Source organism: Perca flavescens, chromosome 7 (genome assembly GCF_004354835.1).
Source record: "Perca flavescens isolate YP-PL-M2 chromosome 7, PFLA_1.0, whole genome shotgun sequence".
Taxonomy (NCBI): Eukaryota; Metazoa; Chordata; class Actinopteri; order Perciformes; family Percidae; genus Perca; species Perca flavescens.
The window spans coordinates 12,872,062-12,896,267 of NC_041337.1; the positions used below are offsets into that span (position 1 = coordinate 12,872,062).

General features: G+C 39.6%; 2 protein-coding genes and 2 non-coding genes across 8 annotated transcripts; all 4 read left to right on the forward strand.

Moving 5' to 3' along the window:
• The first annotated feature begins 87 nt into the window (after positions 1-87).
• On the forward strand, positions 88-8,446 carry naca (nascent polypeptide associated complex subunit alpha). 5 transcript variants are annotated; one of them, XM_028581895.1, is made up of 10 exons: positions 88-195; positions 776-850; positions 4,901-5,811; positions 5,854-6,244; positions 6,837-6,922; positions 7,187-7,264; positions 7,351-7,497; positions 7,707-7,835; positions 7,940-8,062; positions 8,330-8,446. In XM_028581895.1, exons 2-10 carry the CDS (start codon positions 781-783, stop codon positions 8,342-8,344), a joined length of 1,950 nt encoding a protein of 649 aa, XP_028437696.1. In that variant the 5' UTR covers positions 88-195; positions 776-780; the 3' UTR covers positions 8,345-8,446. The 5 variants fall into 5 exon arrangements, with proteins under 5 accessions (XP_028437696.1, XP_028437695.1, XP_028437697.1 ...); XM_028581894.1 differs by having other exon boundaries at positions 4,901-6,244; XM_028581896.1 differs by lacking the exons at positions 4,901-5,811; positions 5,854-6,244 and adding an exon at positions 3,624-4,382 and having other exon boundaries at positions 89-195.
• On the forward strand, positions 7,013-7,086 carry LOC114559477 (small nucleolar RNA SNORD59). The gene has a single exon (XR_003693102.1). It is a non-coding gene; the product is annotated as a small nucleolar RNA SNORD59 (small nucleolar RNA).
• LOC114559476 (small nucleolar RNA SNORD59) lies at positions 8,177-8,250 on the forward strand. Its single transcript, XR_003693101.1, has one exon. It is a non-coding gene; the product is annotated as a small nucleolar RNA SNORD59 (small nucleolar RNA).
• A 9,497-nt stretch (positions 8,447-17,943) lies between the features above and the next one.
• LOC114558438 (prostaglandin E synthase 3) lies at positions 17,944-22,510 on the forward strand. Its single transcript, XM_028582451.1, has 8 exons — positions 17,944-18,202; positions 19,560-19,673; positions 19,829-19,898; positions 20,029-20,127; positions 20,283-20,372; positions 21,112-21,180; positions 21,353-21,380; positions 21,490-22,510. Coding segments are annotated over exons 1-8 (492 nt in total). The 5' UTR covers positions 17,944-18,200; the 3' UTR covers positions 21,510-22,510.
• Positions 22,511-24,206: the final 1,696 nt, after the last annotated feature.

Consider the following 24,206-nt stretch of genomic DNA (forward strand, 5'->3'; position numbering starts at 1 on the left):
AACAGTTATACAAGCATAACATGAAAATACAAAAGTTAGTTACAAATATTTAAAATTGTAACGTGATATGGTAACATCACTCATTGTGCCTTTAAACAACCCGGAAGAAGAAGACTGCTCTAAACAGGATATTACCGTGAAACTAAGGTTAGAATTTCTCTCTCACAGCCATCTTGGATATAACGTCCCGAGTCGGTGAGTGTCTCCGTTGAAAATCTAACATCATCCAGCCGTTTTTCACTTATTACCGTCTGTATTACACGTTTCATGTCTTAAAGTAAAGTAGTGTCATCAAGCTGGTACAGATATTGGTTCGCTTTTGTCCCTCTCTTCAGTGATATATGTGCCGTTGTACCACCGATTACCTGCTCAAAATGGGGGAACATGACTTCCAGTTTACTAGCAGCTAGTCAGGGCCGCAGTGAGCTGACAAGTGGTGTTAGGTTGATCTGTGTGACAACTTTTTAAATTTGAGTAAAAAGCGATGGTGTGGCTCTTAGCTTTCCCCCGTTGAGGCTGTCCGAAGCAGTTAGCTAAATGTTGCTTCACAAGAGAGTAACGTTAAAGACTGGGCTAAAGCATGGGCTCCGTCACCTGTTCAACTTACGTTAGCTAAAACGTGAACAAATGCAAGTGTCTGAATCGGCTAACTAGTCGCTGCTAACGTCCGTGAGCCGTTAATTACCACACGTCTTGCCTAAATTTGTCTTACACCACTAGTAACGTTAGTTTTTAAGACTTAGCCTAAGCTAATAAACTGCCTTTTCCTCCGCAGCAACCATGCCTGGTGAAGCTACAGAAACTGTCCCTGTCACAGAGCAGGAGATGCAGCAGCCTCAAGTGGAGACCGGTTCGTATATTTTACCTTATCGTAAATGTGCATGCAATAATGCATATTAAAAAACGGGGTCCTGGAACTCAAGGAATGTAGAAAGATTTTCCTTTCTGGAACTCAAACAACTGGTGAATTGTTCAGCAAATGGCCATCTATGGAAGGCAATTTAAGTAAAGGGACAATATTGATGATTGGACAATTATTTGGCTCTGGGGAGTTGTCTCAGCTGGCTGGACATTGAGTTGATGTAACAGGTGATGGTTGTTTTGACAGTCCCCAGCCTTGTGTTAGGACATTTGTAACCATAGTTTACCAACTGCGGGATCTGCAGTGGTGATGTTTCGTGCCTTGGTTTGAAAAGAGTAATCCAGGACCCCCCTCTTTTTATTTACACAAATTCACAATGGTGTGTGCGATGACTTGCACTGACAACTGGATTTAGCCCACAATGCATGGTGTTGAGTGGTTTTCCCTGTGCACACTAAATGCCTTGAAAACCTACTTTGTGTAGATTTGTTGTCTGGCACAGATCATTTTGTGTTGCATGTTTATTTTAGCCTGACGGTAACCTCTTATTGTAGGATAATTATTTCTATTTTTTTTTTTTTTTTTTTTTTATTGAAACGCAAGCTATATTTTCAGGGTAATACTGCTTGTAAGTCCTTTTCTCAAGTTTGGTTATACTGGCATGTAAATGTAATGATAATGGATCTTTTGGTCAGTTAGCATGTCGTACATGGTGCTCTTTTGACCAAAAATGAGAAGATATCTGGTTAAAGTGAATAATGGATTTGTCTGAAGTCCAGACTGTCATATCCTGAATGTGTTGCGTTTATGTCAGGGCGCGTGTTGCATAAACATTTCATTTGTATTAAACAGTGGCTCATAACTATTATTCTGCGTAATTCTCCAATTGTGTACTACACAGGTTTTTATACTTTTTTGTGTCACTTTTCACTAGTATATGTAAACCAGTGTTTTCCTCCAGAAATGGATCTGTACGTGGGTGATGTGCTTGCTCAGGGGTGGGGCAGGGACTTTTATACCAACGGATTAGTTGCAGCAGTGGAACTTGTTTTCCCTTATTTTGGACTTAACATCACATTATCCTTATAAAAAAAAAAAAACAACCTCCATTGCAAAAAAAAAAAAAAAAAAAAGACCAGAGCAGTTCAGATGATGATTGAGAAGGAAAGATGTCTAATTTCAATGAATGCAGGGCTATAGAGTACGACCAAAATTTGTAAGGGTGCGACTAAGATTTTTCCTAGGTCGCACCGGTGCACCTAAGGTCCTCGCAGCTGCTGCCACTCCATGAACTAAGCAATGTCGTTTATATTGATATGGTTAACTGTTGCGTTACGCGACCCATTCCTTTTGTAAAGCCGTGCCTGTGTTTGGATCTCTCCTCCCTTGCAACATGGAGAGACACAGTGCCGCCGGTCCAAACTGCTGACATTTGTCTACAGTTTTAATTGTTATTAATAGTTGTGTATTAAGTATGAGAGGGAAACTTGTATTGGTACCAGTATTTCCACTGGTACCTCTGTTATTGCGGCCGCCACGATGAAAAACACATTAGAAGTTATTAAATGCAACTAACTTCAGTTCGTTGAGTAATAGCGTGTGAGACGGAGCCTGCTGGACCTGGGCGAGAGATGTGACCCATGGCCACATTATCATAGTTTATAAAAATGCAGCGCAGTGACGATACAGACATTTCATAGCCTACACAAGACGTGTGTAACACCGCTGACCTGCCAAAGTGCATTCGACCCGTGCTGGACCCATTCATAATGAGTCAGACGTCACTCTTGAGTAGCATACGCTTCAGTCCATCGCACTCCCTATGTCTTTCGTGGTTTTTGGTTTTTAAGATTTTGGCCTTTATTTTGAGAGGAAAGCTGAAGACATGAAAGGGGAGAGAGAGGGGGTGGATGACATGCAGGAAAGAGCCGCAGGTTGGAGTCAAACCTCCTATATAGACCAACTGAGCTATCCGGGCATCTGTTATTGCCCAATAAAAAAAATAGAGCTATATATCGTGTATCGCCATTCAGCATTAACGGTGACGCAAGGAAGAATTTGGGTGCACCTACATAAAAAAAGTTAGGTGTACCAGTGCAACCAAGGCAAGTTAGTCTGGAGCCCTGCAATGTGTTTCTTTGATGACAAAGGTAGGGGCAAATACTGATGCAGAGTCAACCACAGATGAGTCCGTACCAACACTACTCAAAATAAGAGCAAGTGTTGGGTCATTATTTCATAGGGATTGAGTTTGTTGGCATTTTCTCACACTACTCTATTAATGCTGACAAATACTTTCATTTAGAAAAAAAGGTCTTTTGAAATAGATTGCAATGTGAATCCATAAATTTTGCCACAAAGCAGTAAAATTATGTACACATACTGTACTGTCTAATTCAAGGTTTTAGTTAGTCGATAGATTTATATCTTTTCATACATAGTTGTGCATAGATCCTCTAGTGTTTATTTCACATACGGACACTGCATGGAGTTTGGGACATGGGGTTATTTTTTTCTTTTACGTAGTGCACCAAACACTTTCCCTTCTTTTACTTTGGTAAAACGCAAGCCGAGCAACATTAAACTTCTCACAAACACGTATTTTCTGTTCACGTGTGGAGCACTTTTTCTTTTCCACTTCACGGTGTAGTCATGAAGCTCTTAAAATTTGCGTTTAAGTAGAATTGCTCGCCAAACAACTACTGTGATTGCCCTTCCCCCTGTTACTCTTGTTGCTTAATCTCCCTTAATCCTTAATCAGCTGTAGGAGTATTGAATTCTTCTGCTCCTACTGAGATGGCTGTTCCTGAGATGGCCATTCCTGTGAGCAAGGCAATCCCACTGGAGAATCCTCCAGAAACCTCTGTTCCAGCTCAAGAGATAGTCTCCCCTGAAGAAGCTAGCATTCAGATGTCTGGTGATCAAGCAAATGGTGTAGCTGCTGGTCAAATGACCATGCAAACTAAAGAGACTGGGTTGGCGGCAACACCTGTCTCTCAGCAAGAGGCAACTGCTGACCCAGCCGGTGCTTCAGCTGACACGCCAGTTCCTCTAGAGTCAGTGCCTTCTGCTGAGACTCTCATTGTTTCCTCAGAAGGACCACCCACTCATGAAGAAGCCGGTTTGTCTGTGAAGGTACAAAGTCAGGAGTCTGTTGCTGCTGAGGAATCGGACAGCCAAGAGGTAGAGCAGATTTCTGTTGAAGTGGAGGCCTCTGGAGGCAAGCCCAGTGCAGTGCTAGAAGAAATTCCTGATGATCCGAAACCATCTGCTCACGAAGACGTCATTGCAAACTGGGAAGATGTGAAGGCCACTAATGCCCCGAAGACTGAAGTAGAAAACTTAAAGAATCTTTGCCTGGTCGCAGCTCAGGACGAAGTATTGCCTGGTGATAATGTCGCCGTGGGTACTCAAAATGAAGAACTTGACAAGAAAGCTGTTAGACTTCTCTCCAAGGCCATTCAGTCAAAGGAGTCCTCCAAATGTGGAGGCCCACCTCTTTCAACTCGCCACCTGTCAGGTTGGTTTATCCTGAAAAGCAGGCGCTCCCCTCTCCCCACTTTTTCGCGATCATTTAAATGCACCTTTTTAAGTGGGTTGGGCATATGTATTTGCAGGTGGTAACATGAGTGGATATTTGTATCCATTCTTATATTGATTTAGACGTAATTCAGAGGAAATGCCTAATTTTTGTCAGCCAGGTGGTCAGGTCAGTTCTACCTTAAAGCACCAGTTCAGTGATAGCTGGTGCATTTATGCACTAACTAATGTGCAAGGGCGATATTTTGTGATGTTCATGCAAATATGATTTTTCCCTTGTCTTTAAGTGCATTCTCACTAAATTTAGAATGTGGTTTTCTGTGTGGAAGTAGTATGGTCTGCATTTTGAGTGTTTTGCATCAAACTAAAGCTAGGCAGGTGTCTTTTTCCTAACCCTTAGCAAGAACATTGTGTCTTGGTTTGGTCATAATTTAATCCGCATGAGTAAGATTTCCCTCTTCTCCTGCCAAAAGATTTAAAAGTGATTTTTCTATTCAGCTACACCTCCTGCCCCAGCTTCCACCCAGAAACCTCAGGCAGCTTCTGGCCCTGCAAAGCCCAAAGGCAAAGATGCCAAGAATGTGCAAGGTTCCTCTGCCCCAAAGGCTGTTCCTGGCAGAAGAAAACGTTCCTCCATGTCTGCCTCTTCCTCTTCTCCCACCTCACCAAAATCTACTTCTTCTACTACCCCGCTTTCACCCGTACCATCTCCCTTAGCTACCTCACCTGGCCTCACTAGTGAGGCAAACCGCTTCACCCCAAAAGTTGTCAAGGCTGGCAAACAAGGAAAAGCTATGAAAGGAGAGGCATTTGTGCCTGCTCCTGCTCCTTTGGAGTGCAAGGTCACACCAGCAAATGAAAACCATGTAGAGGCTAGCCCTAAGCAAACTGTAGTTGAAGCAAAATCTGCCCCAGTTGAGCCAAACAAACTCCAAGCAGCTGCTTCAACTCCTGTTGCAGCCCCAGTTGCTTTTAAAGTTACCTCAAAGCCTGCTGTGGCAGCTCCCGTTTCATTTTCAGATACTCTTGCCTCTAGCCCTCCCGCATCAGTTGAAGTTAAGCCCGCTCAATCAAAAGCTGCTCCTGTTATTGCAGCTGCTGATGATGATCTCCCTCCACTTATCCCACCTGAGAAGCCAATTAAAATGCCACAACCTGTACCCACTGTAGAGGTGAAGGTAACATCCAAACCGGATATTGAGCCCACGTCCGTGCCTGTAAAGGTTGTCGCAGCAGCAATGGTTAAATCTGCCCCTGTTGAAAGTGCTAAAGTTGTTGCTGAAGCCTCAACTGCAGCTGTTGAGGCTGCTAAACCAGCTCACATTGAAACTCCTAAAACAGCCCCAGCCAAAATTGAGGCTGTTAAGGAGGCCCCACCAAGCAAACCTTCTCCTGAGCCAGCTGCTGAGGCCAAACCTGTTCTTGTGGAGGCTGCTAAGCCAGCTGCTGAGGCCAAACCTGCTCCTGTGGAGGCTCGTAAGCCAGCTGCAGAACCTAAACCAGCGGCCGCTGAGGTTACCAAACCAGCCCCTGTGATGGGTGCTAAGCCAGTCATTGAGGCTGAATTGGTTAAGGCGGCACCAGCTGTGGTTGTCAAGCCTTCCAAACCACTAGCTGAACCTTCATCTGCTCCCTTAAAACCTGCTCCAGTTGAGCCTGCTGTTCCTATCCCAGCTCCCCTAAAACTCACATTTGCTGAGGCAGTTGCAAAACCTGCCCCTGTTAAACCTGAGGTTGAGGTAATTGGTAAAACTCCTTCTGAATCCGTCTCAACACCCAAACCTGTCCCCGCACCTCCTAAAACTCCAGTCAAGGTGGAGCCTGTGATCAAGAACGACAAGGGTATTTTCTTTCTTTCTTTTGTGTAATCTGTTTTTTCAACTCTCACTGCGTTACAACTGGGAACTGCTCAGAGGCTTAGATATGTTGCTCTCTTAAACCATGGTTGTGAGGCATACATTAATTTTAAACTGTGCTTTCTTAAAAATGCAACCTAGTTAACATGGATGCTCCTAATTTTGGAAACAGTTTTGTTGCATATGGTCAGCATTGTTGTGCAGTTTCATGTGTGCAATGATAGGATTGTTTTAGTCAGTGAAGATGTCTAGTGGCGGTCTGGTCAATGTGGCATTGGATAGGAGGGTATTGTCAATGTACTTTAGAGTACACATTAGTTAAGATTTGAAGTTAAATAGCTCTGACCCTTTTGCAACATCAAGTTAATGGTTATCGCAGTTTTACCTTTACAAGTTTTCAACATGTTCGGTGGGTGTATGTTCATCACGGGTCACAATAAAACATACTATATTTGGAATCCTTTTTAACCTGCCTATTTTTATTCCCCAGGATTGATGCTACATATTTTCATGACTTGCAAGCATACATGTATGTAATAGTTTGCATGTTGTGACTAACTTGATTTCTGTTTCTGTAGGATCCGGTACAGAGTCAGACAGTGATGACTCAGTCCCTGAGCTGGAGGAACAGGACTCTGCACAGACACAGACACAGCAAGCTCAGGTGAGAGTTCAGTCTGGTCTTGAATACAGTCAGCCTGAACCAAAACAAACACTTGAACCTAAACCCTTTGAAGGGAGGTTTGTCCTTTACTCTTCAGTGATGATTTATACAGTGACTTTCGTTCTTCTGAGCCTAGTGAAGCCAGCCTTTCTGTCCTGAGAAGAGAAAGTGTTTGCACAATGCTGAAAACCTAAAAGTCTCCTAATTCCTCAGCCTACGTTTATTGTTGACATAACCTATGGATGAATATTCGGTGTCTTACAGCTTGCAGCAGCTGCCGAAATAGACGAGGAGCCAGTCAGCAAAGCCAAACAGAGCCGCAGTGAAAAGAAAGCACGAAAGGTAATGATCTTACAGTGTTAAGGTAGAGGTAATTTGCTTTCTTTCAAAATTGGCCACATTTGTAAAATGACTTGTATTTTTTGCAGGCAATGTCGAAGCTTGGTCTCAGGCAGGTAACGGGGGTCACCAGAGTCACTATTCGCAAGTCAAAGAACATCTTGTTTGTCATTACCAAACCAGACGTCTACAAGAGCCCTGCATCAGACACATACATCGTCTTCGGTGAAGCTAAGGTATGTAGCCAACCACTATACTAGTCATCAAGTTTAGTAATTACACTTGTCTTACTGTCCTGTCTAGTCTTAACTTGTTATAAGGCAGCAGGCTACTGATTAAAAGATCCAAGTAATGTTAACGTGTGAATCATCAAAATGATACAAAATACTCAATTGAAAATGTTCTGCAAAATAATGTATTATCTTATTTTACTCTTGTTTCCTAGATCGAAGATCTTTCCCAGCAAGCCCAGCTGGCTGCCGCAGAAAAATTCAAGGTACAGGGAGAAGCTGTATCAAACATCCAGGAAAACACACAGACGCCAACAGTACAGGAGGAGAGCGAAGAAGAGGAGGTAAGATGCCGTTTTAATCAAGTGAAGATGGACACTGACAAATATGCAGTTTGTTTTAACGTGTGAGATATAAAAATTCACTGCCATTTTATTTTTTTTAATAGGTGGATGAGACCGGAGTTGAGGTCAAGGACATCGAGCTCGTCATGTCACAAGCCAACGTGTCGCGGGCGAAGGCTGTACGCGCCCTGAAAAACAACAACAACGACATTGTCAATGCTATTATGGTAAGCTTTCAAAAACTGAAAACTATTAATGGTAGTAAAATGGTTTGGAGTCTGTTCAATGGGCCATTTTAAATGGTTTCCTCAGATCTCTGTAGATGCATGTGTATGTAAAACTCTTCAGTGATGAATAATACAGTGACTTTCGTTCTTCTGAATTTACTGAAGCCAACATTTCTGTCCTGAGAAGAGAGAAAGAGAAATTCTTTAAATTGTAGGAAAAACCTCTTAAAACATACTTTAACAAACTTTTTTTTGTTCCTTTTGCAGGAGTTGACAATGTAATGGGACCCTGGCAATAAAGGGTTGAAGTAAGGTTGCTGATTTAAGCTCGTTTATACAATTTATACCCAAGATGGAAATAAAGTTGTGGCTTGATAAAATTAATTTTCTGTTTTTGCACTTCATTGGGAAATGGGGTAGGGTAGGTGTCCTTTCAGGAGACTGAAATTACTATAAATATTCAGAACCTTCCATATTTACGTTTTTGTATAGGTGGTCACAGGGAGCTGGACCCATCCCAGCATTGCGTTGGACAGAACACCAGCTCATACAAAGTCCCAAGATTCAGACTAATCCTGAGATTTAAGCCTGTGATGGTAATAAACATGGATTCACCATGGTACCCTGTTAACACCTTAATCAATATGATTGTCATTGCTTTGAGCTAAACTTGACCATGAACACACTTTCATCCAATATTGATCAGTTTTTGGAAAAAACTGAGGTGTATCTGTAATGGACTGCAGGTCACATCTCAATTTTCCCTGTTAAATGGAGAAATTGAAAGGCCTTGAGATGGTTAAAGCAAGGCAGCTTTATTTGTATAGCACATTTCAGCAACAGGGCAATTCGAAGTGCTTTACATAAAAACAAAACTTTTTAAATTGATAAAATACGAGAATAAAAGTTACAGCAGTATAAGAAATTAAACATTAAAGAGCAGTTAAAACAGTTAAACATAAAAGCAGATAAAATAGGAGATTTTAGGCTGCTAGTATGTGACAATGTATAAGCCGTTACTCTATACACCGCAATCCTTACCGTTCCCAGAACCGGCCGGTCCCACCAGTCTTACTTTTTAATTTCTCTTTATATGCTTAGATTGTCATACAGTTTCCACAATGCAACTTCAGTATAAGAAATGAACAGTTATTTAAAGAGAGGCAACATCAAAAAGATATGTCTTCAGCCTTGATTTAAAAGAACAGAGTTGCGGCAGACCTGCAGTTTTCTGGGAGTTTGTTCCAGATATGTGGAGCATAAAAACTAAACGCTGCTTCCCCGTTTAGTTCTGACTCGGGGGGGATAACAAGCAGACCTGTCCCAGACGATCTGAGAGATCTGGGTGGTTCATAGTGTAGCAAATCAGAAATGTATTTTGGCCCTAAACCGTTTAGTGATTTTATAAACCAGCAAAAGTATTTTGAAATCAGTTCTTTGAGGCACTGGAAGCCAGTGTAAAGACTTCAGTACTGGAGTGATGTGATCCACTTTCTTGGTCTAAGTGAGGACTCGAGCAGCAGCATTCTGAATCAGCTGCAGCTGTCTGATTTCTTTTTTTTTTTAGGGAGACCTGTAAAGACACAGTTACAGTCTACTGAAGATAAAAGCATGGACATGTTTTTCCAAATCCTGCTGAGACATAAGTCCTTTAACCCTTGATATATTTTAAGGTGGTAAAGAGAGTATGAAAGAAAAAGGACTGCTACACAACTTTTAAATTTAGTTTGGACTTGTCTATAATCTTTTTGTGTGAAATTTTGGAAAGATTGACCTGGATTCAGTCTTAAGTATTTATATGAAACTATATGAGAAAGTTTCAGGGGAGGTCTTTGAGCTGCTGTAGTCTAGACTATTTTTTTTTTTTTTTTTTTTTTTTTTTTTTTTTTTTTAGAGGTCCCAAGTCAGGTTTTGAATGGGAGCCACAGGTTTGTCAAATGTTTGTTTTTTCTCTTCAACCTAATCTGAAAAGTAATAGAAACTACAGTTGTTGGATAAATGTAGTGGAGTAGCAAGTACAATATTTCCCTCTAAAATGTAGTGCAGTCATGTATAAAGTAGTTTCAAATGGAAATACTCAAGTAAAGTATGAATACCTCAAGCCTATGGAGCTTTTTTTATGAGCGAGTTCCCATTTTGTTTATTTCATGCACACAAGGACACAAATGCACATGGGTGACTGTGGTTGGTGTTTTAAGCCCCCAACATTGTCTTCCAGGCAGCGCTGCCTGGAAGGCACACCGACCAGACGGCCGACCCTCGGCAGAAAAGGCAGTTGGACTGATCAGTCTCCCTGAGTTGGTCAAAAAAGTGCCTCAACCTATCAACAAAACAAGAAATATGTGTCCTTGTACCTAATAAGAAATACTTCTTATCACCGGTCTGCTCAGTCTGGCACCTTCTAAGCCAGTGTTGCCCCTCTGGATAATTTCATTTAGATCCTTAGGCAAGTAATCCATTAGAGGCCGCCATATGTCCATACAAGTATCGTCCTTTCCTTTTAATTTGGCATTTAGTCTTTCCATAGGAAAAACTCTAAAAATGTCTTTGTACCACTGAGTTACAGTGGGAGGTTTCTCACTAATCCAATTAAATAATAATTTAGTAATTTTGATCTTTTCACATCCATAGCTCTATTCAAAGATGGTAGCCCCAATAGAAACTGGCCCGGATCTTTACATATGCTGTGTTTAAATATTGCTGTCACTTGCTTGGATACACATGACCAGAAATTTGATATTCTTGGACAGCTCCAGAAGCAGTGTATATATGTCCCACTTGTTAACTTACATTTAAGGCACAATTGTGATCTATTAGGGTCAATTTTGTTCATAACATGAGGTGTCCTATGCTGTCTATGAAGTATTCTATATTGTATTTCTTTAAATTTATTGCTGAGAAACAGAGAGTGAGTGGTCCGAGCATCTTCATCATATACACTTTGAAGGTCCTCCTCCCATTGCTTCACAAGCCCATCAACATTGTGTTGGTTACAACTCTGAAGGCTATTATAAAAGTATGTCATAAGACCTTTATTCAATGTAAAATTAATTATGAACTTATCAATTGGTCCCTTCAGTGTTTCTGTTTGAGTTGGCTTGAAATTTGTATTGATAAAGTGACAGACTTGAAGATAGGCAAAAAAGTATTTTTGTGGAAGTCCAAATCTGTTTTTTGCTTGTGGAAAGGACATGAGGATATTATTATCATCAAACAAATCTCCAACCACTCTCACTCCCCTTTCCCACCAAGAGCAGAATACAACATTATCAACACCAGGTAGGAAGTCCCTGTTACCCATAAGTGGAGTCAAATAGAAAAAGGCACCCTTTCTGCCTACAAACCTATGCACATCATGCCAGATCTTAATAGAGATTTGAAGTATTGGATTGTCCCTTACTTTTGGAAGGGCAGTTTTTTTTACTAGTGAGTTCCCCTAGTAATCTAAATGGGACACAAGCCCATGATTCGAGTGGGTCCGCTATTCCCTTTAAATAGCAGTGAACCCATTCATATATGAATCTTCTATGACAGGCCCGATTGTATAATATAATATTAGGGAATGCTAGACCTCCACTGTCTTTTGGGAGCTGTCAAGGTTTCATACTTAACCTGGGTTTTTTCTTTTGCCAAATGAACTTTGAGAAGTCCCTTTTAACCTCTCTTATAATAATAATAAATTTAATTTATATAGCGCTTTTCACAGACGCAAAGTCTCTCTTGCTACCTTTTTAGAAATAAACAGAGGCAACATCTGCATGGGATAAAGCAGCCTATTAATTTTTAACAAGTTAATTCTGCCCATCCAAGAAATTGGCAAATCCATCCACCTGTTAAGATCGCTCTTGATATGTTCATGTACAGTACATTTTTAAGTATGAGAATCCTGAGGTAGAAGGAATGGAAAGTTTGGTATATTTGGCACATTATGACCATATCCAATTGGCATGGGCATTGACTTACTAAAATTAATCTTGTATCCAGAGAAGGATCCAAAGGTCTGAATAACAGACATTAGAGCTGGTATGGACTCATCTGGACTGGTGAGAAAAAGAAGAACATCATCTGCATATAATGCTATCTTATATGATGTGGATTTAATTTGCAAACCCGCTATGCTGTTATGGCTTCTAATAGCATCTGCCAGTGGTTCAATGGCCAAAGCAAAAATAAGCGGGGACAAAGGGTCCCCTTGCCGAGTGGACCTCTCTAACTTAAACTCTGATGATTTTATACCATTTACAAGTACACTCGCTCTGGGTGAAAAATATATCAGCTTAATGAGTTTAATAAAACCCTCCACCCGTCCAAATGTTTCCATGATGGCAAATAAATAAGGCTACTCCACGCAATCAAATGCCTCTTCAGCGTCAAGTGTGATTACAAGACCTTGTGCCTGATTAGTATTTGCATGTTGAATGATGTTAAGTAATTTTCTCATATTGGTATAAGAGTTCCTGCTTTTAATAAAGCCTGTCTGGTCAGATCCGATTAAGAGTGGCAAGTAGTTCTCAAGTCTTTACTGTCCACATTCTTCAGGCTAATAGGGCGGTATGAGCTACACTCGTCGGGGGGTTTTCCCTTTTTAAGGATTAAAGATATATTGTTAGCATATAATGAGCCTGGTAGGGAACCTTTCTCTATTGAATGAAGGTACATCCTTAGCAGAGGTCCATCTATGGAGTTTAATAAATTTTTTATAAAATTCTGGACCATAACCATCCGTGTCCCTTTGGACGCAGCATGAACAGTCCTCTCAGGGATACAAAACAAAGGGTCCCTTGGAGCTGGGAGGAAACAACGCGCGTTGTGAGCGCACTTGACCATGGTCCACAGTTGTTCTCCGCGAAACGCAGCCATCATAACACCCACTCGCTCCCAACTCGAACCCCAACAATAAAGTCACCTTATGTGTAGCCAGTACATCACAAAGTCAGCTTGTGTGTAGCCGCCCATAGGGCGCTGTGCGCACGGGGTGGCATATAGATTTACCTTAATAGAGCACACCTACGTTAAACATAATGTTAGAAGAGTTTACTTGTGCACCAAACCACCCCGATCAGTGTACGCTGCTGTAACTCTTCACAGTACTCACGGAACCCTATCCATTGCCCCAATAACGTAAGCAGCGTCCTCCGCTGTGTCAAAGGAGAAATCCTTGTTGTTGTAGGTGAAGCGGAGGGTCGCCGGGTATTGCATCCTGAACCTGACGTTCTTGGAAATCAGCTTTTGGCACACATCGTTGAAGCTCCTCCGTTGCTGCAGGACATTTTATGGGATGTCCTGACGAATGGAGACCCTGGCCCCTTCGTATTCAAGCTTCTGTTTCGCACCAAGCGCTAATATCTTCATTTTATTCGCCGGGTAATGAAGTTTCATGACGACTACGCGCGATATCCCGGGTTTAGGTTGACCGAGACCTCTGTGGCACCTGTCCAGTCGGATCCTGCCTTTCTTGATTTCCATGTGAAGAAGTTTGGGCAGCAGGTTTCAAAGAAATGCAGCACGTTGCTCCCTTCAATCCCTTCTTTGACCCCAAAAAACTATGATATTATCCCTCTGGGATCTTGCCTCCTGGTCATCCATGCGGTTAGAGAGGGCAGCGAGTTTATTTTCCGTGTCTGATAGCCTGCCTTCCAAATCAGCAATGATGTCTTCAGCACTAGAAATGCGATTTTCTACCTCCCCAATACGCTGTGATTCACTTTCCAGCTTGGCCTTAATGATATCCAGCTTGTTGGAAATCATGGACATCTTCTCTTCCATGACGTAGCTGTAGTCTCTGCCGCTACCGCAGCTACCGCAGCTACCGCAGCTACAAGGTTAGCTCCTGCTACCTTGCCATCTTTAGCAGTAGCTCCACCGTCGACTTGCTGGCTAGTAATTCTCTGGACCGGCGCTTTTGTGGTCTTGTTTGTCGGCATTTCTCGGCCAGAGATGTTCATTGACCACTCACGTTTCAATATATTAAGTATGGCTACAAATATGACTCTTAAAATATAAGTTTGTGGATAATTCTGTCAGGAGCTAACTGGCCTCGATCCTCTCAGTGTGACGTCATAACCGGAACCCCCCGATTTTCGTCAGATTTTGAGAGACTCTAGTCACGCTCATCCCGCTCCTCATTTCCGCATTAGCACTCTACCAATCAGATTGGTCATTTGAATCCGACTGCCGGCAGAGCCCGCCTTCCAATTCAACATGTCAAATCGGCCAAAATGAAGGCCAATTGACCCTCAGATGGACGACAGCACGGAGCACACCGAAAAGACTCGAGTCACTGACCTCGCCAGACTGTCCGACGGCTGATTATCATAGACAGTAAAAGGCTGATTATCGGCTTTACAGTCGCCGTTCCCGACCTGTCACGCACCAATGTGATGTCAAAATTACATAGATCTAACTGGCACGCCAGGATTTTAACTGCGCGACCAGGGTTTTTATTTTTAGTTTTTTTTTTGTTTGCAAGCTTGTTTTTATTTTTATGTTATGATTTATCAGGCATTTGGAAAACAGCCAGTAATCATTTCTAGACTGTCTTGATCTGTCCTTATTAGACCAAGTATATTGTCGTACACAAGGAAACAATTTCCTCCAGACATCAACTAGTTCAAACTTCTCCATAAAACATTTCAGAGTTGAGTTGAGAGATACTGAATTCCTTGGGGGGAATCTGTCTATAGTGTTATTTAGGGCTATGTGCGCGACCAGAGGTTGTGCACCGCTCTATTTTTTTCAGCGGCGCACGACAAAGCGGAAACAGGAACCATAGACGAGTTTGAGGGCAACCGGATGCCAGGACTCTCAGAGTGACTGAAAGTCTCTCTTGTAAATGATGGTCATAAATGACCTGTAACCGCAAATGAGACTAACAGTGAAAAGAATGCTATTTATATATAGTTTTTATTAATGCCTCTGCTCGGGTCCGATTTTTCCTGTGAAGTCACAAAATTATTTACAGCAGGTAGACGGCGCTACAGAGCACACATTCTGACGGGTCACAGATTTTGGCGTAACAAAGGAAAAGCATGTGTTTTTGTATCCAGCCAGGGTAGCAAATTTCTTTATATAGGCCTAATTGTATTTTAATTTAATTTTAGAAGTTATCTGCTAAAGTTATGGCTGATACTGGGGCAGGACCATCACAGAAAAGAAGGAAATTAAACGAAGAACAACTAAAAGCTAAAAGGGAAAGTGAAAGACAAGGGCGAAACGCAGAGTCACAGTTTGGTCGGGCTTTCAACAGATGGAGACAATTACGGGATTAGAAATAATTCAAAAACATCCCAGAACTGGCCCTCTGGTATAATATGTCTATTTCATTCATAAAATAACTTAACAATGTAAGATGTGGTTGTACGTCAGTAGGCAACATTGAATTACGTCCCCCTTCCATTTAGCACGGACGTTTTATTTTTAGTCTGTGTTTGTGTTGGCCTACTATTTTCTTTTCCTTTGTCCCCTTGTACTTGTGTAAAACGTCCGTGGGTTTCATGAAATGCGCTATATAAATCTAAGTTATTATTACATTGGTTGCTACAACAAACTCCTAATGCTTTGGCTTGTGACACAGTGACAGGGATATCCGCTTTAGCTCACGATACTTCCAAAGTAGGCTAAGTGCAACACGCAGCGATGCCTCTGTAACATATTCTCTTATTGTAAATTAATGATTTTCTGTCTGAGCAAAACATTCATTGCGACTATATGACCTCCCGGTAACACTAACTCAGTAATCTACAGTGGGAAATAAAGCACCGTAAAGATCTTTATGACAGCAGGTGTGGTAAAAACACTACCGCTTTTCTCCAAAGTGGCCGCTAGAATCAACACAAACTGAAAGTTACACATAACCACTTTAAAGTGTTCATATTATGCTTTTTCCCTTTCCTTTATTGTGTTATATATCTTTTTTATGTACGTTATAGGTTTACAAAGTGAAAAAGCCCAAAGTCCACCCCAAAGGGACTTACCATCTCCAACAGAAAACACTGTTCACAAACTGCTCCAAACAGCTCTATTGTAGTCCAGCCTTTACTTCAGAGACAAACATGCGTCACTTTGTAACACACGTTATAATGCTCGCCTAGCTGCTAGCGTGGCACGCCCTCATACTCTGCTTCTAACTGGGTAGTAGTCCTTACCTAGCTACTGCGCATGTACAACTCCCAACAAAGATGGAATAGAAGTGTGATGCCTCACTGTGTAGCTAAAACAGAGAGCTCAACACACAGGGTGAAAAGAGGAGCTGTAGTAATGTGTAGTACAACAAAAATATGGTGTTTTTTGAAAATTAAAACATGTAAACCTATTCGGATACAACCTCTAAATACAATTGAAAATTAGCATAATATGAGCACTTTAAGTAAAGGATCAGAATACTTTCTCCACCACTGGGTATAAGTAGCTCATGTTATTAAGTAGCTTACGTTGTGTGAACAAGCTCAAAAGTTAATTCTATTCAAAGAGGGTGGCTGCACTAAATCCAAATTGTCAAGACTCAAATAAATACCAACGTTCAATTCCCTTACTGAGAGAAAGTGATAAGTGTGGACAGCCATTTTGTTTCACAATCCTCTGATGTTGAGTCACTGTTAGAGAGATTGAGTCAAATTCCCACCATTGATGCAGCAGGGTCCAAGATACCCTGACTTTTAGTCCCTACTATGTTGAGCTAAAAAAAATGTATCCTTCTGAGAGCCTCCTACATTTTTTTAACCTCCACTCCCACAAGTGTGTAACACTGGCTATCAGTTAAAATCTGTAATCCCAAATTTCACACTATGATGGTAATCTAATCTCATTGGGACTGTTGGTTGGACAAAACTGATGGAAAAATCACATATTTGTCTTTTGACATATCTTACTATTGACTTGTTTTTTAGATTTTAGCTGTGTGAACTCTTTACCTCTTTTTTGATGTATGGACTCTAATAGCCTAACTTTATGTTCTTATGTTTATCTAAAGTGCAGAGACTGGCTTTTCTCTACCTCCCATTTCGGTCCCAGATTTAGAGGTCAGATGGACTGATAGTCAGAAGAACTAGAACTAGTAGGCTAATTCACCTCCTCCTTCTTGCTGTCAGCTTGTTAGAGGGTTAATAAGCAAGTGATTCTCCAAGACTCTTTGTTAATTCTCTCAGACTCTCATGATGAACTGAACATTCTTTGCGCAAAGAATAAATACCTAAAAGACTTTGTTGAGTGAAGCCTTAGGCCTATTTCAGATCTCACCTAGTATTAGAATTTCTACCACACACGATATTTGAATATGTCAATTTGGTTTTTCACTATTTTTCTTACATTTTATATTAACCAAATGATTAATTCAGAAAATACTCGGAGTGTGGAGATGAATGATAATAAAGGAATCGTTATTGTGGCTTATATTATTGTACAGTATGACCAACATCGGCCTGCTTGCTTTTTTATTCTGTCTATCATTTTTCCAGTATAGTTTCGATTTTATTCTTATTTTATTTTATATAACTCTTATTATTTATTTTGTACTTTCTGAATTGTATTATGTCCTTGTGCTGCTGTGCCGAGCTTCTCCTCAGGGGATCCACAAAGGCGTATCTAATCTTTTCTTGTCTATTTTCCATTCTTTTGTGTAATTATTTGGGATATGTTTAGCTGTTTGTTTGTCACGCCCTGGTAAATGCACTATTGATTGTACAAAAAATATATATTATAAAGCCTTTTTATTGTTATTTTAAAAGATTGCGTGAACAGCTATTGTCGTAAATATGTGTATTTCTTCTAACCTGGAATACTAGCAGTTTCATCTGTAAATTGTTATCATGATTCAGGTCATTTGAGGCGATCATACTGGGTGGTACGGAAACCATAGCAAATAAATTTATGTCTTTCACATCACGATTATACGGTGCCTCCTCCACATCACCCGCAGCTGTGGCTGAAAACTCTAGAAACGTCTAGTAGGTACGCACGCTCCAACTGCGTCAGTACTGTCATTCTCATCCTGGGATCCGCAAGAAGATCCGGAGTAGAGTCCACAGGCTAGAGGCGTTTACATTGCTTGTTTGTGGACAGCATCCCTTATTTTTGCAGGCATCACCTTTCTTTTCAAGAGACTGTTTTACCTACGAAAAAGAAGCTCACTTCACGTCCAGACATGTAAGTTGTGGAAGGTAGCATAACAAGCGTAACAACGGAGGGAAAGTGCGATAGCACAACCTGCTTTGCTAGTTAGCTAACGTTAGCCTTGCTTTTTGCAACATGCTTTTTCAAAGGCGGGAGGTTGGCCTTGCCTCAATGGACTATAAGCTAACGGCAACTCGCTACCTAGCTTGAATCTAGTAAAGAACACAATGTTACATCGCAGTTATTGTGGCAGACCGGTGTCCCCGCATTAGCTGAAAAAAACTGCTACTATTGCTTAACGTTATAGCATGGAGCAGTCGCACCGCATGGCTTAACTAACAGCGTAGCATGGCTAGCCAAGCTAATGGTGTTCATTGAACGACTTCGTGTAGAAGGCTATCACTAGATTAGCATCAGGTCTGTGTTAGAAGTCATGATTTCAGCATTATAAAGAAATCGCAGGATCTGCATGTTTGCAATTGAATTGCAAAGTTGTGAAGGGAGCGAGCAACGTTAAATCAACATTTTCTACATAACGCACACCCTTGATTGGTCCACGTTAATGTGTAAGAGGATTTGGCTAAGTTTAATGCCAGGATCAGTACCGTGTCGTTAATTATGCTGAAGAAGAAATTGCTACCACTCCTGTAGTTCACGGAAAAGAACAAACAGAAGTCACTGAGTCGTTATTGATTAGCTAATGTTGTACAACTGACATGTATCTGTGCTGGAAGTCTCTCATTAACCACACATCATTTTTTTTTATTGTGCCATGGGGTAAAAAACAATGGATTCTTCCATGTTCTTCTCTTGTAACTACACCTGTAAAATTAGACTGAGCTTTAATTGAGCAATAATGAATTGACATAATTATTTGATGGTGAACTTGGGATATTGGTCTCACCCAGGACTTCATTTATTAATTGAGCATGCTTATGGCTTTGCAGCTACAAGGTAAAACTATTACAATGTACAACAATATTCATCATATGAAGGGAAACCTGAGCTGAACCCACCCAAAACATCTTAATTTGGCTTTTCATGTTTTAGCATGCACAGATGTTTCACTTTTGAGGGTTCTTGATACAGGAGCACACAGTAATTGGATGCTGTGTGGCAACCTGATACATAGGCTTTTTGATGCCTAAAGACTAACTCCCACCTGTCCCCAGCACTGGTGACCTGTATTTTTTATGGAAGCTGCACTGCTATACAAATAGGAAAGGTTAGGCATTTGCATTGTTTTTGTTCAAAGCTCAGAAGGTACCAAGAGCTGTACTTTGAATGGGTTTTGTGAATTAGAACTGGCTACTCAATTTATCGAGAGAACTATTTACTATTTAGACTGTTTACACATGTTAATCTTTTGATGACCTCTGTTTCTTTACAGGCATCCAGCAACTGCCAAGTGGTACGATAGAAGGGATGCCGTTTTTATAGAGTTCTGTGTAGCAGACAGCAAAGACCTTAAAATCAATTTTGATAAAGCAAAGTGTGGTTTCAGGTATGTTTTGTCTCTTGTTGGTTGTCAGTAAATCCCTCAAGTTGTATTTAAAGATCAATTTCTTGTTAAATGTATTGTTGGTTCTGCTCTGTATTTTTGGTGAGTAACGTATTTTATTTCCCCCAAAATAAGTGTCATTTATTTTTTTTCCACAGTTGTGTTGGAGGAACAGACAATGTCAAACATGAGAATGAAATAGACCTTTTTGAAGCCATCGATGAAAATGTAAGTTACACTGAGTCGTTTCATTGATTAATATTACTTTCGAACATTAAAACCGTATTGCAAATTGCATTGTACAAAATGCAGACAAACTCCTTACATATTTCTTTATTTTCTTTCCACCTCAACGCAGGAATCCAAACATAAACGCACAGATCGCTCAGTGTTGTGCTATTTACGAAAAGCGCAGCCAGGGAAGCCATGGCCGAGGCTAACAAAAGAGAAGGCTAAGGTCAGTTTAACACACACACGGTCATTTAATGTAAAGGGCAGTTTGTATCATACTAACTAACTAACTGACATACTAACGGTTAACAATATGATACAGTTAATATATGCACAACTTTAGAATGTCATAAATAAGAAATAACTTTTGTGTGTTCACAGCTGAGTTGGCTCAGTGTCGACTTCAACAACTGGAAAGACTGGGAGGATGACTCGGATGAGGAGATGGGCAACTTCGATCAATTCTCAGATGTAAGCACTATACATTGATAAGTATGGGTGAAGTAATTCATAATTGATCTGAAGAGGTACATTTTAGGAATTAAAAGCTTTTTCTAAATTGTTGTCTCAGCTTTTAATACCATCAGTCAAAGTCACGAACACTCCCACCCGAAGAAACTACACATGGCATTTCGCCGAGGCCCAAAATGTATGCTTTTAAAGAATGTGGGCCGAAGTCTCAATTCAATGTGATATTTGTATTTTTTTTATATAAAAACTTAATAATTCACCATTGGTATAAAAGTTAGGTACAGATTTTAGGGTAAAAAAATAAATGGCAGCGTCCCTGGTTCCTGAAACATGGTTGCATATCATCCCCCACCTTTCTACTCCCTCATTTTCTGTCTTATTTTCACTTGTCACCCTCTATTGAAGGCATAAAATGCCCCTAAAATAATTATTAGGAAAAAAAGAGGGGGGGAAATGCCAGTGGTGAATTGGTACATGCTATTGGCCAATAATATAAATACCGTAATAGGAGAGAAAAAGTGAGATTGATGCATCTCTACAATCTAGTTTTTGCCAGTTCTTCTACTTATAAAGTGCTGTAGAAAAATGTAACTCGCAGTACAGCACTGTAATTAAATCTTATGAACCAAACTTAAACTGAGAAAGATTCAAAAGATTTTCTAGATTGATGTCTTTTGCAGTAGCATCATTTGTTTTAATAATTAACTCCTTAATATTTAATTTTGGTTAAATATTACAGATGATGAACAACATGGGAGGGGAGGATGACCTGCCTGATCTAGACGGTGCAGATGATGGTGCAGATGATGTAAGAATCCTTTTTTCCTTTTTATTTCTAAGCATTAATCTTATATTCAGAAATGAAAAAACTGATCATCAATCAGATGTTAATCAGTGTCCGTAAGGCTGTCATGTTATTGTGAACAATTAAATCTTAAGTTATAGTGTGTAACATTTTTCAACCGTATCTCCTTTTTTAGGATGAGTCTGCAGATAGCGATGATGAGAGTAAGTGTTTATGAGCCAATTACATGTGTAAATGAGTGCTTCCATTTTTGATCATAAGTTTGTTGTGATGTAAGGTTTAATGTTATTTCTGTTCCACTTTATTCTGTAGAAATGCCAGATTTGGAATAGAAGACTGTAAGACTCTGGAAAGAAAATGGAAGAACATAGGGCAAGAGGAATCATAACAAATGTATATCTTGAAATTGAAGGCAGTGACCAACAACTGTACATATGAGTCAGTAGCCATATTTAAATCCATAGCCTCAGCTCCAAACTCTTGACCGATCAGTACACTGAAGATTGATATGCATGGTATTGTACAGAGCAGCTATCTCCACTTCCATTTGCTGTACTGCACCTTTTTGGGTATCTTGTTTTACTGTTAAATATTACAAGTAAGCACACATTTGTTGGAAAAGCTGTCTAGTTGTCCTAAACTGAGCAATACGTGTTAACAGGTTTACAATTTGTTTTCAAATAAATTGTGGTTTAAAATGATTAGGCCCACCCATTCCCAATGTTGTGGTTTTCAGTAAGTCAACCGGTGTAATTTTTCTTGATTTAAAAAGACACTAGCTACGTACATCATACAAATTGGATGCATTTACTGATTGGGTTCCTCTAAAGCCTTCCATGTCCCATGAATTGGATATCCAGGGAGCCAGTCTTTGTTTCTGTGGCTTAACCTTCCAGCCTACATGTTTCCCTTTACTTGTTTTAATGTTTATAAAATTGGAATATTCTGAAATCATTGCAGCATCTTCCCAGTTTATAACCTACTTTGTTAATCTGAATGGATTCCACATATTTAGTATATTTACAGTTCCTCTCTTCATACCCTCCTAACATGCACACTCATGTTAAACTGATGAAGGTGAAATGTTTTGCAACTGATACCGTGGCTTGAAGCTTGGTTGGTCCTTAGCATCATGTGGTTTGTTGCTATTCCCCAGGTTATTTCCATTTGTTCTTCTAGAATGATCCCCCTCTTGGTGAGGGCTTGTTGAACGATATGGTGACGTGTAATGACCAAATTACATTTGCACTGTCAAAAAAATGTAAGGGGAGACCAATGTTGAATTTTTTTTTTTTTATTGTCTACATCTTTCTAATAAACTGTTTAAGAATCATTTTAAATGACTCTTTTTCTTAGATGACATTTGACTTGTGTTTTCATTAATTTTACATTAATACAAAGTGTGCCTCATGTTTTGAAAATTGGTAATTTTGGACAGAATAGTCGGAGGAGTTGTGGGAGCAAGTTCAGCTTCTGACCAGGTTATTGTGGCAATATCCCACGAACACCCTCCTTAGTACATTTATTTCCAATAAAATATATTTTGGATAACCTATCCATTAAAAAGGCAACTGAAGCTGCCTACAGTAATGCTGTATTAACACTTTAGCTTGAACCTTGTTCTCTTGTAATATTTGAATTGTTTTAAGGTTGCTTACCATTAGAGAACATGACTGAATTGTACAGAGATTGTTTAGTATGGCATATTGATAATGAAATTGTTTTCATACAATACTGCCCCTATTTATGTTAAAAATCAAAAGTAGTTTTTAAATTTGTATTTAATAGCGGTAATATACTTATAATACAGTTTTTCTGCTTGAGTACTATCTGTGTTGTAACTTTAACACTCCTATTTCGGTGCTAGGACCTAGAAACCTGCAGGTCTGCAGCCTCCTCGGCCCAGAATATATAACAAATATATAAGTATACTTCCTCTTCAGGCCTGATTTCCTCACTGTCATTTCCGAGAAGGTGACTGGAATTTGCAATACTAGTTTCCTGCCTTTACTCATTAAAATAAAAGCGTAGATTTGAAGGTCGTTTTGTATCTGTAAGAGGATGACTGTGGAATGGATTTTCACTACTTTATTTAACTATAACCATAACTATAATCAAACCTGGTAAGAATAAAACGTGTTTTTTGGAGAGAAAATATTTTTTTTTTAAGTACATCATATACAGGTTTGAAATTGGTTGACTAGCTATAAACTCACATCAGTATTAACATAGGCAATTAACCACTTTTGTTACTGTTTAACTAAACTAACTAATATATCTACTCAAGTACTTTAAGGAATACTTCACCATCAAAATAATCTTTGTATATTAGTTACTCACCCCATGTTACCTTGAATTTTTAAAGAAGAATCCAAAAGTGATAGTAGGTGAAGCAATAGGGGGCCACAAGATATTTTTTTTTCTGTTTTTGGATTTGTTAACCTGGGGGCATGTGAGAAAAAACATTTTCATTCAAGAATTCACAGGATGAGTAATTGATATGAATGATCATTTTGAGGGTGAAGTATTCCTTTAAATATAGTTCTAAGGTAGGCTAATTTACTTGAGTATTTTAATTTGATGCTACTAAATACTTTCACTCCTCCACATTTCAGATAATTTTGTACTCCACTACTTTATTTACGTATATTAATATATAATAAGCATAATGATAAAGTGTTTAATAAAGTAAATACCTAACATTATATATAACAGGTAGGTACCACATTAAAGTTACATATTGATGCATCAGTAATAAGAATGCAATAATATAATAAAATGAGCAGGGCAATTTGTAACTTTTCTTTGAGGATACTTTACTGTTAATATAAAATAGTAATGTAAGATTCTTCTTCTTATTATTATTATTATTAAAACTATAATAACGTTAGTATTTGATTCTGGTTATTGTTATTAGTACTATTATTATTAATTAAATTAAATTAACCTTAGTGCATGATTCTGGTTATTGTTATTTTGATTTTTATTATTATTGGGGATTTTCTTGTGAAGTTTCGTTAAGAAATGTT